The 15,666-nt window shown below is 42.3% G+C and overlaps 1 protein-coding gene across 2 annotated transcripts; it reads right to left on the bottom strand.

Moving 5' to 3' along the window:
- Positions 1-12,590, bottom strand: ark2ca (arkadia (RNF111) C-terminal like ring finger ubiquitin ligase 2Ca). 2 transcript variants are annotated; one of them, XM_073478648.1, is made up of 9 exons: positions 12,499-12,575; positions 9,245-9,258; positions 3,996-4,269; positions 3,714-3,842; positions 3,440-3,569; positions 2,402-2,506; positions 1,934-2,029; positions 1,732-1,832; positions 1-118 (listed from the first exon to the last, which is right to left on the bottom strand). In XM_073478648.1, exons 1-9 carry the CDS (start codon positions 12,573-12,575, stop codon positions 1-3), a joined length of 1,044 nt encoding a protein of 347 aa, XP_073334749.1. The 2 variants fall into 2 exon arrangements, with proteins under 2 accessions (XP_073334749.1, XP_073334750.1); XM_073478649.1 differs by lacking the exon at positions 9,245-9,258 and having other exon boundaries at positions 3,969-4,269; positions 12,515-12,590.
- Between the last annotated feature and the right edge of the window lie 3,076 nt (positions 12,591-15,666).

The following is a 15,666-nucleotide window of genomic DNA, read 5'->3' as shown; positions in this document are numbered from 1 at the left end:
TCAGCTGTCAGGGTTCAGCTGTGTTTCGATGTCAACCCGACAGATTGGACACTTCCTGCTGGTGGCCAGCCATTGGTCCACACAGCCCTGGTGGAAGAGGTGCATGCAGGGCAGTCTCCTGGAGGACACAGAGACAGAGACACATTTTAATTCACTTTGGCAAGCGTGACTCTCCCGGTGCATAGTTGAAGAACTTCTGCAACCAGCAGGGAGTTAATTTTGTTCCTTCAGGCACGCAGAGACGACGTCTGTTGAGTCATCAATCCTACATGCCTTCCAGACAGCTGAGACTCCACACGCTGTAAACCGACCCCCTTCCTTTGCCCCACTTGTTCACCACTGATTTCACTCTCCCACTTAGTTTTGAATGCACATGCACAGTAGGTTCACACAGTCATGTCACTGCTTGTAGGGTAAGTTCACCTATTATTATCTAATCAGCGCTGTGCAGATGGAAAATCAGGTGAAGAAAAACATAAAATGGCTCCATACAGCTCGTCCGCTGTAATCCAAGTCTCCGGAGGCCCCAACAGCTCAAATTGTTTTAAAGAAGATGTTATTTACACCCTTGATGCGCAGTCGAGCTTGTGCACCCACTTCAGATGGTCGAACACTTTTATCTTAGCAGCTTCGGTGAAGGTTTGGCTTAAAAAGGGTGTAAATAACATCTTAGCAAATCAGTTTGGGATCTCAGGGCATCCAGAGACTTGGATTAGGCCAGACAAGCTGTATAGAGCAATTTTATGTTTTTTTAAATAAATGGTTCCGCATTTTGCTTTCTGGCAGAGAGTTAAATGAGAAGATCGCTACCACTCTCATATCTGGCCATATAATTACAGCAGCAGAGCTTTTGTTGATCCCAAGAGAAATTTAGACATATGAAGTGACAGCCAGCAGCTGGTTAGCTTAGTTTCGCACAAAGACTGGAAACAGGTGGAAAAAAATAGCCTGGCTCTACTGAAAGACAGTAACAAAATCCACCTCCTAACTGTCCTATCTACTGTTGTGTCAGCTGTGTCAAGCTGAATCAGACAGATTAATGCTGGACTTGTTATAATACGGAGTGACACTCTATTTCTAATGTGAACAAGAGGGAGGATTTGGCTGTTGGTTAATGGTTTGTGATATAATTAGCATTTGCTGACAATTCCCTGCCCAGGGACTGCAGCTGAAAATTAGCCACGGTGGCTAAACTAGTTACAGAAATGTTTTTAATGTGCAGTACCCCGTAACTCTAAACTGCATAAATAATAAAAAATAGTTGATTAATAGTTGATGGTTTACTGATTTGATATATAATCTACTAATTTAATTAAGTCTAACATTTTTATGTCAACACAAAATCCCACAACATCCCTTAAATTCTGTACATGTGCATCTATATTTCAGTTTATTTATTCAAAAGAATAGTTTGACATTTCGGGAAATACATCTATTCACTTTCTAGTGGAGAGTTAGATGAGAAAATCTGATATAAAGTAGGGCTAAAGCCAGCAGCAAGCTAGCCTATCTTAGCACAACGAATAGAAACAGCTAGCCTGGCGGTCCAAACAGAACAAAATCCACCTCTGAAGCTCCAAATTAACACGTTTTAATTTAAAATGAACCACTTGCTGGCTGTGGCTTCGTATCTATCCTACAGACACAAGATCGGCATCAATCTTCTCATTTAAATCTCTTTAAAGTTAATTTAAAGAAAAGGTGATTCTGAGGCTACGAAGCATTTCTGACCTGACGTCCTCCCCGTCCTCCAGCATGGACAAACAGATTGTGCATTTCTCATCCACATCTGTTTCCTCCTCCTCCCCGATCTTCAGCTGCAGGGGCTTCCTCTGTTCACACATCAGATTACAGACAGACAAAAAGGTAGAGTCAGAAAAACCCAACGAGAATATATTCAGTAGTTTACGTCTTTGTGTCACTGCGCCCCTACCTTCTTGTATTTGTGTGGAAAGGTGAACCTCTCTATGGTTGTCTGAACTGCTCCTCTGCTCACACTCCCCAGCCGGTCCTCCAGCTGCAACAGCTCCTGGAGAGCAGACACAAAGGTAAATAAAAAAAAAAAAAACACTGATACAAATAATAGAAGAGCTTCGAAGGTTTTTTATTCTTAATATGGCAAGTTTTTCATCACTCGAATCGAGGGTCTAAGGACAGAGGATGTCACTCGCTGTACAGATTGCAAAGCCCACTGAGAAGAGCTCAGACTTTAAGCCATGATGGACAAGAAGTCAAACATTTGCAACTGAGCAAACTTGGCTGCTAAACAGTTGCAAGTGGAACTCGAGGTGAGGTTGTTTTTAGTAGTTTGGACCAAGTTAAATTTCTCTATGCAACGCTAAAAAAAAATGCAAATGAGGTGGCACTAGATTTGGAAACTAGTATTCAGAATCTGGTTTACCTCATAACTTTCTCTCACGGCAGTGGCGTGCCTCGAAGGATTCAGACTCTGCAGTGCCAGCAGGTGAAGCTGGGGGTACGGATAGTTTCTGATTTCATGCACAACCTAGAAAAAGACAACGCTTATTATATTAGAGCAATGTTAATACTGTAGTCAGTTTTCCACCACTGCTTTAATGCATCCTGTGTTCATTACTTTAAGGGTCATTATAACTGATTGAAAACTGTGTAATACCATGAAACCCTGATGTTTTCTGAGATGGTTAACGTAAAATAAAAATCTCATACTGCTGTAACCCTTGGCTAGAGGCTACATTAGCCACTACAACCATAGACTCTGGAAAAACTGGAAAAAGTTGTGATATATTCATTGTGAAGAGAAGGCACTGGAAGGAAACTATTTAATTGTGAGTCCAACTATAGAATTGCAATACTAGATCAGTGCAGTACTCTCATAAGTGAATACATTTTAAATTTCATCATTCATCAAATCAATGGAGAAAAATATTAACTTAAACACCAAGACCTCTGTAGAATACAGGACAAATAAGAGAATAATTCTGATAAAACTGAGATCAAACTAGAACTAACGCTGCACGGTTGTATGTCTTTACATCCATAGGTATATATACATATTGTATATATTGTAAAAACGTTAAAGGAATTTAATAAAAGATATTAAGGGAGAAAGGTGCCATCTTCACTTAGAGTACAGAGGACTGATGGAAAGCTTCATCACTTGACCTTTTGGATATAAAATGTCATCACTTCATTATTTTGTTAATTTGTGTGAGACTTGTCTGTCAGAATTAGCGTATGAATACTTGAGTTATGCCCAAAATGGTGTTTTGTGAGATCACCGTGACCTTTGACCACCAAAATCTAATCAGTTCATCTGAGTCCAAGTGGACGTTTGGGCCAATTTTAGGAGCTTTCCTCAAGGCGTTCCGAACATATTGTGTTCACGGGAATGGGACGGACAATCTGATAACATAATGCCTTTAGCCAAGGCATAAAAATAACAGGGTGACCAACATACCACTTGTGCAGAGGATGTGTTCCTGGGGAAGTGGTGCATTCGAGGGGAGGCCAAGTAATGCTGATAGTGCTGCGGAAGCTGCTGGAGCTGGTACTGGTGGTGAGGGAGGCCAGCATCAACACTGAGATCCCTGCAGGCAGACAGACAGGCGACTAAATCATCATCATCACCCGTGCTCGGCAATGTGACAGACAGACAGATGGGTGCGGAGATGAAAGGAGGGGATCGTTATTCGACTTTACAGAACTCTTGTTTATCTACGACGGTGACTCACCAGTCGGTGCCTTCGGCCAGGTACCGCTGCTGCTGCTGTGTCATTGGCTGGGGAACATGGAGGGGAGGGGAGTACTCGTAGCCTGAACGCAGCCGGTGAGGGTTCAGGGGGATACGCTCCTGGGTTCTTCTGCAAAGAGACAAAAGATACAAATATTTGACTTTGGTTTTCTCTTCTCTTGTGCGTATCTGTATTTGCATGGATGTAACTAAGGTACATTCACTAAGGACTTTGGAGTACTGGTAGTAGCTGTACCTGGAGTGTGGGAGAATCCTGCGGTGCTGCGCTTCAAGAAGCTGCTGCTGGATGAGGTATTGCTGGTGTAAGGCCTGAGGTAGGAATGGAGGCCCCGGCACATCCTGGAACTGAGGGGGCGCGGGCAGGGCAGTGAGGGGCGGATGGTGTGCCGGGGGCAGGTGGGTGGCCAGGCCGGCCTGAGGCGGCTGGCTGGCGTGTCCTAGAGGAAACTCTGCTGAGATGGGCGCCTGGGGAGCGCCCAGGTGAAAGTGTCGGCAGGAGGTAGCATGGCTGTGTTGATGCCTGGTGAAGTGTGCTCCTACGGGGGGGATAAACGCAAGGGATCAGAATCGAGCCGGATCAAAACAGAAAGACCAACACAAACCAGTGAAATGACACACAGAAGTGCAAAAACAACTTTCTCACGCACACAGATACACACAAAAAACAATCATACAGAGAACATAAAAACAAAGTAGACCTGACACAGGACGGGACAAGACAGACACAACAACAGATGGAGGACACAGACCCCAAGACCCCCGTGGAGCACCATCTAAACCCACACACAGATTGCACCCAGTGGCCTGCCTCTCCACTTGCCATGGTGCAGCCAGCAGGAAGGATGGATCTTCACTAACAGCCTGGGGTGTTTCCAAGATGATCTACAGCACAGAGGGCTGTCTGTCGACCACTGCTAGTCAATTTTATAGATGCAGACTCCACATCATGTCTGCCGTTTGAGGGAACAAATGTTCAACTGCAGGTTTATCATTAAAACCCTCCACGGCAACAACAAAAGATCATCCGCCTGCATTTCTACCTTCCCCCACCCTTCATATCAAGAGGTGGATGAGACGTGAGATTGCACGGTAGTCCCACCGAATCACCTCGGTATCGAGTTGCACGAAACAATCAATACGCATTACTCCGAGCTCGGAGGAAGGAGGGTGAGGTGGGGACAAACAGTTACTTCTTCAGCTTCCCGTAACTAGCTTTCTGGAACAGGGAGCAGCCAGCCAGCAGGGTCTGAACTGAGGACGGACTGTGCACTGTGCATAATGAGGTATCTGAGCACTGTGCCTTTGAAATAATTGACTCATCTACTGTTGTGTTTTCAAAATGAGTCAGGCAGATTATAGCCGGACTTGTTAAACAGCAATGCGAAGTGGCGATGTATGTCTAATACGAGGAGAGGATTTGGCCTGTGATATATTTAGCACTTGCTGACAGCAGAGGGGTCACCGAGTCAAGATCTAGTTTACGAATTATTAAGTCTGTATTATTCTTATGTCAACTCAAAACCCAATATCTCTTAAATATACATATAAATGTGCATCTATATATTTAGTCCATTGATTTAAAAGGCATAGTTTGGCACATTGGGGGAAAAAAATGCCACTTAAACATGGAATTTGAGGTGTTCCTTGCTTGTAAGAAATCAAAAAAATCCTGTTAAGCCTATTAAGCTACTTTGCCTGTTGTAAGTTTGCATGGTGGCACACTGGTTAGAGTGCAAGACATCCACTGCAACGGTTGTAGATTCAAATCCTGTTATTTCTAGCCCCTATGTTTCCTGGTGCGAATTATCGGTGCCACTTCCAGTACCTCTTCACCGGAACCAATGTTTTCCATAACAGGACCCTGTTTGGCGCTGCGTATCATTAATTTATGAAGATCTAGGTTAGCAAACTTGATCAAGTGAATACAACTTACACTATTATTATTGCTCGTTCACTTGGCTAACACTTCTAAAGGCTTCAATGTGCCATCAGTGCGTCAGTTACTCAGCCAAGCACTAGAAGTTTCACCCGTAATAGTTTCACAAAGCTTCGAACACTTATTTCTAGAATGAACCGACTTATTGTAAGACTTATGTCATGTAGAATTATGTAGATAAATTTGTTGTTTTTAGTCTGTTTCTTCTCAAATCAAGCATTCATTCATTATATTTACTTCCTTCTTTCTTGCACTGCTTTCACTTTCTGAGAGTTAGAGAAGACTGATAACACTCAGATGTCTGCCTATCACAAAGGCCGTAACAACAGCCGACCGTTGGGTACGGCCCTTGTCGGCGTTTTTTTGGACGATTGAGCATGTAGAATCAAAGCCCCTTGAGCCTGTCGCTGTAGTATCCATGACTTCACCAATTTAGTGCAGCCTCTCAACACATTCTCGATTAGAATCGGCTATATTAGCGAGAGTGTTGTCAGAAATTGCTGCTTAACCATATCAACGGTATCAGAGACGTATTTCCTTTCATGCGGGCGCAGAACGTACGACCTTTGCTCGTCTTTGCGGAGTGTTCGAGCACAGCTTTCTGGCAGAGAAAAGTAGACGTAAGGCGGCACAACACCCAGCCTTCATCGCAGCTAGTTCTTGGATGTCGGTTTGGTGTGTCAGGGTCTTGAGGCCACAGCTAGCAGCTGGCTAGCTTAGCTTAGCACAAAGACTGTATACAAGGGGAAACAGCTAGCATGGCATTACAAAGTTACCAGATTTTGTTACCTTAGGCCGGAGCCATGCAACAGAGCCGTTTACTCCCAAATCTAGTCTTTGTGCTAAGCTAAGCTAAGCGGCTGCTGGATGTAGCCTTATATTTAACAAAGGGGTATCAATCTGCTCTAATTCTGTACCAGAAGGCAAGTAAGCATTTACCCCAAAATGTCAATCTATTCCTTTAGTTACTGCGAATATGGTATATTTGTCATGGCTGTTGTTTTTCTCATGTAGCCTCGGGACATGTGAAGCCAGTGAACCTCGAGAGCCGCGAGCAAACTGAAAACAACATTTGTCCGAGGAAGTAGAGCAGAAATGTCAGACTCGGTGGTTTGGATTGGTAAAAGGCTGGACGTCACTTTTGTATAGCGCCTGTGACCCGGTAAGACTGGACTCAGTGTGGAGCTTCGGGTAAATATCACATTATTTGTCTGTGGGCTCTTTCACAGCGTGAACGTCTGACATTAATATTTGACATACTGCAGTGCTGCCAGCAGTAGCAGCCCTGATTTTGTTATTGTTACATCTCTTGTTCCCACTTGGACTTACAGAAAATGCCTGATTGGTGCAGAACAGACCCCCACCCACCCATCCACACACACACACACACACACACACACACACACACTCATCCACCTCTCCTCACCCCTGAGCTGCTGCACAGACAGCCCCTCCCCCACGTTGTGGCTGCGGCATGGTGTCCCTGTTTGAGTGACAGCCTGTAAGCCCTGCCCAGCCGCGACTGCAGCAGTCTGACATCGAACCTGTCTCTCCCTCTCTCTCTCTCCCTCCCTCACCCCTCCTCCCCCTCCTGCTTCCATCTTCCATCACTGCAGCTTTACAATCACACCTCCTCTCTAACATAATCCTGTCTTCTGCCTGGTGCGGTGGTCTTCCACCACGTGACACTGTGAGCCGTGTGTATGCAGACTCTCATCGAAAACCCTCCGCCGCACCAGCTGATATCACTGATTAGCACACTCACAGTCACAGTGAGGGACTAATGAGTGCTATCAGCCTCCATGTTGGACTGAATATCTGCTTACAAATGACTCAACCATGGCACATGCTTGCACGCCACTCTGACCTTGATGCTACACATCGGTCAAATAAGGACAGGGGTGGGTGCTGGGGTGGAAGACAAAAAACATCTGATATTAATGTGTTGTGAGCCAGTGCAGCTACTGTGAAAGACCATATGCATTATGGCTGTTGAGTTATTTAAAAGTCTGTTGCTGTTGTCGGTGGAGAAAGTTGCAGAGCACACATGTCTCAGACACACCTTGTGTCTGCACAGAAATAACTCAAGACTATTTCAGACACCGTGAACAGATGTAAGGCTCAAGTGGCTGGAACGTGACGGCGAAGAAATACCACATCTAAAACTGAAATTGTTGAGTTTATATTTAAAATAACATATACTTGAATTTAGTGACACCAGAGCCAATGCTGCATGTTGTAACGAATTGCCTCACTTTCAAACATTTGACAGAAGCAATGGCTTTTTAATGCATTGTTTTAACAACCCTTAAAAACCTTACATTGAGAAGTAATGAGCAATTGTGGTCTATTATCTATTGTCAGACAATGTAAATATTATTATTCATTAACAAAAAATAATGTTTACTCTAAGCTTTTAATTTAATGATATCACAGACTTCCTGCAATAAATCATCAAAAGCCTCATGTGCGCTTGTAATGTCAGCTGAATTGGGTTTAGTTATGCTGTTGTCACAAGCTATAAAAGAGCGACTGAATGACTTTATTTTTACATTATATACCTGTGAGCAGCGACATGCGTCTTTCTATGACTCAAGAGTTTAATTGTATAAATATGCCAAGGTCTGTTCTGCCTATTAACATGAAAAGGACTGAATGAAAGAAGGTAACAGTTTACACAGAGACACTGGTGACATTTGAAATAGTTGCCATTTAGTGATTGATCCAAATTAATTAACCAAATTAGCGAGACGATTGATAACACTTTTGAGCTGGTTAGCTCAGCTTAGCACAAACACTGGAGACATGGGAAACAGCTAGCCTAGCTCCATCCAAAAGTGGCAAAATCCACCTAAAGCAACTCTAAAGCTCAAAACTGTCCTTTGTTCAATCCATACAAAAATCTAAGTCATTACATGTTCTTATTTTATGGGGGGTTATGGGGACAGACTATCATTTCACAGCCAAGAAATGGTCTGGCACCCAACGCCCCATACAGTAGCTACTGATGTTTTTAAACTAAAACAAGATATAATGTGTGAATTTGCAAGCTTTAGAGGTGCTGCAGGCAGATTTTGTTATTGATGAACACAGCCAGGCCAGCGGTTTCCCATGTTTCAACGGTTTGTGCTAAGCTAAGCTAACCAACTGCTGGTTGTAGCTTCGTATTTAGGACACAGACATGAAAGTGGTATCAATCTTGTCATATAGAGAACTGAAGTCACGCCCCTTCCACTTGACCAACATGGGACCTTGTTTCAGAAGAAATATGTATGGTAGTGAATGATGAGATAAAATAATTTTTGATCCAGTTTGAGTTGTGCCATGAATTACACGTTTGTCAATTTAAAAGATCGAGATTGCAGTTTGTCATAAAACTCATGACTGGTAAAGTATGTAATTAGAAAGACTACAATCCCAAGAGTCATGTTAGGTCATGTTAGTGACGTGAAAAACGCCCAGCAAACCTGATAACTCGAGCCAGGTCCCGTATATTAGCTAGCTCACAGAACTGACTACCTCTCCTTTCGCATAACTGCGGTTGTAAAAATGGCCAGATTTATTGTGAATTTGACCTTTTTTAGAGCTTCTCTTGTGCCGAGGCGGCGGCCATGTTGGGGTTGGTGACGTATATTGAGCGAGACGATAAAGTTCACTGACAACACAAAAAGGTATTTTACTTTCTTTGCGACAAACTGCGACTTTCTTGATATGCAAAATATCTTTCAAATGGAAAAACATGTCATTCATGGCACAATTCAAACAGGATCAAAAATGTACTTGAAGGGGCTCTCTATAATTGTCCAGCAGAAGGCACACAACAGGATTTCCCTAAGTGTTAAAATATTTCATAACATAAACACACAGAATGTACCCCAGTTTAATGTATACAGTATGCAATAAATAAAAAGTTATTTTTTTGTTAAGATACCAAGCAGTCAACACCTCGAAGTAGAGCTCATCGTGAACCATGAGACAATTCATTTGTCAAACCATTTATACCGTGGTGTGTAACAGTTTCATATCTTTGGGTGTATTAGGCCCTTTCCAAGTGCTTTACAGCAATACTGGACTTTTATTTTGTTTTTGCATCAAAGTGAATTGGTTTGTTTGGTATTTATGTTGCTGGATTAGCCAAAAATATTGTGGTTGGTTTATGGAAAAGCAATTTTTCTATTACATTTGCAAAAAATAGAAAATGTAACCATATATAGACATTAAATGCAAAATTACCGTGACAGAGGATTTTATCCATAACGCCTGAGGTTGTTCCAATGTTAAGTGATCACCAATGAACACCAATGAGAGTGGATGTGAGGGAGGCTGTGTTTTGTTCTATAAACCACAGTGTATGGATTAGGAGGGAATGACAGCGTGTTAACATTAAATATCAATGCCGGTGTGTTTAAGAATAAACATGCTTTCTTTTTTTCTTTGAATGCATAGAAATTTTAGTCGTCCCTACTCCAAAGTAAGCAGAGCGTCAACTTGAAGAAACTCTGTCAAAGACAGCTGAGAAATGAGAGCACATAAAGAGTGAGGGGACCGTCTCAGTGACAGCACAGTGTGGAGGGAGGAGGGGAGGAACACATGGAAATCAGCAAAAAGCACACTGAAGGTTAGAAAGAAAACTACAGTCTTTATTGGAAAATATTAGTATGTGTGGCACTGTGTGATAATAGTAATAATAAGAGTAATATCTCCTATATAACCAGAATAATACCATGCAAATAAAGACCAAAGGCAAGGCCCGACCATGCTCTCTGTAGGGTTAACAGAACAGAAGCAGCATCCAATGAGTAGATGTGTATGCTTACAGCACATTTCAGTATAGCAGGGACATCTCTACACAAAGTTTACATTGGAATCTGCTGTTCAATGTGGAAAAACAAAAGTATAAAAATGACCATGCATTAGGATCTAATACAAGAACATAAGGTAGAAAACCACAACCAAAGAATAAAAGACATTTTCATTCTAAAAGGAGATCTACAGCAGTGCAGGATATACACATCCCTGTAAAATGGATAGCATTCTGGAGGTGTCTGAGGAAAAGACTTGAGACGAGGGGCTGTGCATGAGAGTGGATTGAAAAAAGGGGATTTTTTTTTTTCTTCTTTCTCTCAAATGGCAAGATGAGTTAGCCCTGAGTCTCGCCAATTTATTGTGAATCAATTCAGCTAGCTGGGGGGGGAACAAAGGCTTTCACACATGGATAGGATTATGAGCAGCTGTTTGGACGCCACTATAACAGGTGCAGTGGACCATAAAAAGGTGAAAATAACATCACACAAATCAATTTTTTTTTTAGCGCTACAGGTTATCGGCCAATTGGTGAATTACTGTTCGAGAAGGTGATCATACAAGTTGCTTTGCTGATGACTGGTACAATGCACCTTTTGCAAATAGAGGGGGGGGGGATGGAGACGATTTGGAAGAGTTCGATCAAGCCTGGCTGTAATCGAATCGGATCGGGGAGGATCAAAATGTATCCACTTTACAGAAATTTACAGCAGAATGTAGTCTATCCACACTGAATGGGAGAATCACAATGACAAGTCTGTAGTCAAAGTCTAAACGCTACAATGGGTTAATTCACTGAAGAGCAACATGACAGTTTAAATAAAGACAAACTGTTTTTTTCTACAGAAGGTGTTATTCTTTAGTCTGTTACACAGAAGGATACGGTATGAGTGGGAACTCGGTTTTAATGCCAATGTCGTCTTCAGATGGAAAGAGGAAATGAGGAAGAAGGGGTTCACAATACAGCTAGATGCAGAGAACAGGCAGAGGCTACGGCAGACAGCAGCAGATGATCGTTAGCTACACAATGGAGGGGGACAAAGGTCTGAGAAATGCGGAATGTAGAGCCAGCCTCGATACTATGGAACAGGAAAAAAGAACACAAATAAAAGCACAATGAAATCATTGGTGCTACTGCATGTAGTTTTAACAATGCAACGTCAAGTTACTACCATTATTATTACATAATCAACACAGGTAGCCTACTGCAATGGAGGGTGATGTTACTGTTGTTGTTGTTATAAAGCCCAATTCAGCGAGTGTGATTATTCATATTTATGCTGTTTTTTTGTTTTTTTCTTCTTCTGGGCACCATTTTATAGCCCACTTTTTTTTTTTTTTTTTTTGTTAAACACCAGCCATTGCCTCTTATTCAGAGGTATGGCCGATAACACTGAGAGGACCCTTTAAAATTGACATTAACTCATGAATGTTAGAAATCAACAGACTCGGTTGCCAGTTGCGCACAAAGGGGGTTAAACATCCCCCCCCCCTTTTGTCGTGTTTACCAGCACGTCAGCTCAGATCCGAGATACAGCTACACAATTTTTAAAAAAAGACAAATCCCAGACGGGAGATGATGTTATTAGCTAAAGCCGAGCTAAGTGCGATGTGGCTCGCGTTAGCTAGCAGGTAAACACCGCGCAGTGAGAGATAACGAAGCGGACCGCGTTAGCCGAGCACAGCTGAGGATAAAAAAAAAAAAAAAAAGCGGGGCTGCCATTTGACAGCTGCAAGTCACTCGGTTGCCGTAACAGGCCCTGAAATATCCGTGGGTTTTTTTGTGAGATAAAATGTCTCCTCTCATGCTAACTGCGTTTTTTAAAAAAACACATCGGCGCGACGCTACAAGCTAGCAAAGGGAGCTAACGCTATCCACGCTAGACTGTCGCGTTTTTTTTTTGTTTTTTTTTCTTTTCGCTAGCAGGTGTCAAGCTCTGTTTACATCAACTGAGGACATTTAAAAGAGGAGGGGAAATTGCCGAGAGAATTTGTGTTAGGGTTAGGATAAAGAAAAAAAAAACACAGAGAGCTAGTCATACCTCTATTTCTAACTGAGCCGAAGACGGGGAGAACCAGATATCCAACATGTACTAACACCATCCTGGGTCCTTCTTTGTTGTGCGGGCAGCCAGTGGAGACAGATGGTCCATGGAAATGATCCCCCCTCCAGTCCCACAGCACATTCAAACAGGACAGGCTGCGCTGCCTGCACACACGGACCCGAGCAGCCAATCGCTGGACCCCTCCGATCAGGACCCTCCGGCTTTGGCACCCCGCTCCACCAACGGGATGAGCGCCGGGGCGGGGACGTCTGTGTTCTGGACAGCCCGCCCCCCCCTCTGCCATGACTGGATGCGTGGATCCAGCAGCAGCCCTCAGATAAGGTGCTTGATGCTGCTGGTTCCTTATCAGGGACTGTTAAATCACACTGCATGCCAACAATGACACACATGTACTGTTCATTTAGGATCTGAGATGTATGCTACTGAAATAGAGGCATGCTTATCAAAACAAATACAATGGAAATTAAATATCACCATGTAATCTGTAACTTCCACTCCACTGTACATTCATCAGCCAGCCACAGTAACCAGTTACATTGATTTTACAACAAAACCTGATCAGTTTACATCATATGATGCATTATTTAAAGGTGCTATACGTAAGAAAAGTTGATTTTTGAGTCTCCCAACTCGTCAAATACTGAAATAGTACAGAATAAACACTCGACAGTCGAGCCAAACACAAGGAAGTCTGGTCAAAGGTGATTTAAAACAAGAAGACAGAAGAGAAAATGTAAAAAAAAAAGGAAAAAAAAGTGTGATCAATTGATATCATATGATGCATTATTTAAAGGTGCTATACGTAAGAAAAGTTGATTTTTGAGTCTCCCAACTCGTCAAAAATACTGACTTATTGGGATTGTGCCTGTTTCTTATCAGGGACTGTTAAATTACACTTCATCCCAACAATGGGCCACATGTAAATAAATGATAATATAATACACTTTATTTATATAGCGCCTTTAAAAACAGAGTTTTTGACAATCAAGCAAGAGCAGGAAATACAATATTACAGAATAAACACTCGACAGTCGAGCCAAACACAAGGAAGTCTGGTCAAAGGTGATTTAAAACAAGAAGACAGAAGAGAGAGAGAAAAAAAAAAAGTGTGATCAATTGATATCATATGATGCATTATTTAAAGGTGCTCTATGTAAGCAAAAGTTGATGTTTGAGTCTCATTCCCAACGCTTTGGGATGGCGGCCGGCCCAACCGGCCCAATGAGACTCAAGAATCCACTTTTCTTAAAAACAGGACCTTTAAGATTAAAGGATAAGTTCACCCAAAAATGAAAATTCAGTCATTATCTGCTCATCCTCACGTCGATTTAAAGTCTAGTGAAGTTTCGTAGTCCACAAAACTTTTCTGGAGCTTCACAGCAAAACAGCATTGCAGCGTTCTCCTAAACAACTGAAGTAGATGGGGACTTGTTTTAAATCACAGAAAACAACAAAGAGCTTGAGAGTGCTATACATTAGATGTCAAACAGGGGCTATGAGAATTAACTGGGCAAGTCGGAGGCTTGTGTCACTTAACCTCCCCCGGCCTTATCTAGGCAGGCGAGGAATGAATCTCAAATAGCAGAGAATTTTTTTAATTGAATTGGTTCTCAAGAGCCCGAGTCTTTCCATCTGTGCGACTGAAATCCTGTCAGTCATCGTTCTCTGGAAGGAAGGAGGAGAGAGTGATTTCTTTTAGCAATGATCATCCCCAGCATCAAAGATCAAGATTGTTTCACAGCTGTGGGAAAACGCAGAGTGGATTGAGAGCAGCCGAAGATGGAAAGTCCGGCTTCCCTCAAGTGGGATTTTGAATGGAGGACCAGTTCTTGTAGTGTTTTTACATAATGTTTTTTTGTGCTTTCACTTAAGAAAGCACTTCAGCATTGTACACATATTACAGGTTTGTTAGTTTTGACTATTGGTACTCTCACAAAATGCTAACATCATGAGACTTCTAATCAGTAATCATCAGTAATGTGGATATAATGACTTAGCGGGTAAAGGAAGGTATCAGAACAAGTAGAACAGTCTGGCGAGTTCAGAAAATGATATCACTTTACTGTAATGCAGCATTTAAAACCAGAAAGACACAATTCATGCCATACACAATATCTAATGCAGCAGAACCACAGATATCGTCAAAACCTGGTGCCTACATTACCCAAAATACAATGGAATGGCTGACAGTCCGGTCGGACACGGCCGTTGGGGAAATGTAGCTGAATAATCTCCTACAGATCATTAAATAATATTCAACGCTCATCATAACACCTTTAAAAAGCAGCCTCTGTGTCCCTGTGTTGAAGCGTTTTCATTTACAGCAGATATGCTAAAAACTGTCTGTGTCCTGAAAAACTCTGCGCCTTTAGTGTTAAGCCTGAAGGGTGGAGGAACAGATGGGCACGGGGAGGCTGAGGGGGTCACAAAACTCTTAGTCCCATATGTCCTCGTCCTCCACTTCCCACCATCTAATGCTTTAAGCCTGCGGTGCCACACAAAGAGTCTTTCACTGTGCTTTACTATCAGTGCAGGTCACATTACTGCAATTAGTTTCCTTTATTTACAGCTATCACCTTCTACAAAACCTTTATAATAAATAGTATGAAATCAGTAGCTACTGTAATATTTGATTTTCTTGAAAGCTGAATTTTCTTTTAGTCCAAAGTGACGTCTTCAAATGTCCAAAACTCAACATATCCAGTTTATAATGGCACAAGACAAAAAAAAGCTGTAAATCCACTCATTTGAGAAGCTTGATTCAGACAAGATTCAGCTCTTTTTCTCGGTGATTCATCAATTTATTGCCTTTTTACAACAGAAGTAACAAAGATTCATGACAGAAGGAAGGAGAAAGCTAAAGTTGTACATACGTTGTGCTCACTTATAATCAGAAGTAGTCGTATGCGTTTTTGTTGTTGGTGTGAGCCCTCTGGTAGTGGTCATTAGCAAGCGAGCCGTCATTTTGAATAAACCTAGAACACCACTTGTACCACTCAGAATCCAAAGCTGCATCATTTAACACTTAAAAGACATCTGCAAGAGTAAGAATACGTATTTCTGGCTTTTGAGAGTGAGCCAGCACGCTCGCTGCTCTGTGAGGCCACCACTGCCCTGTAAAAATTAGC

The sequence above is a fragment of the Pagrus major genome, chromosome 12 (assembly GCF_040436345.1).
Source record: "Pagrus major chromosome 12, Pma_NU_1.0".
NCBI classification, from domain to species: Eukaryota; Metazoa; Chordata; class Actinopteri; order Spariformes; family Sparidae; genus Pagrus; species Pagrus major.
Note: the sequence above shows the minus strand (reverse complement) of the source record. Positions and strands in the feature narration are given on the sequence as shown.

Coding starts and splice junctions, on each gene's coding strand:
- ark2ca (XM_073478648.1), bottom strand. CDS start 12,575: ATGGTGTTAGTACATGTTGGATATCTGGTTCTCCCCGTCTTCGGCTCA. Junction 3,570..3,713: donor CTGGCCGAAGGCACCGACTG/GTGAGTCACCGT, acceptor GTCTGCCTGCAG/GGATCTCAGTGTTGATGCTG. Junction 2,030..2,401: donor CCGTGAGAGAAAGTTATGAG/GTAAACCAGATT, acceptor TCTGCTCTCCAG/GAGCTGTTGCAGCTGGAGGA.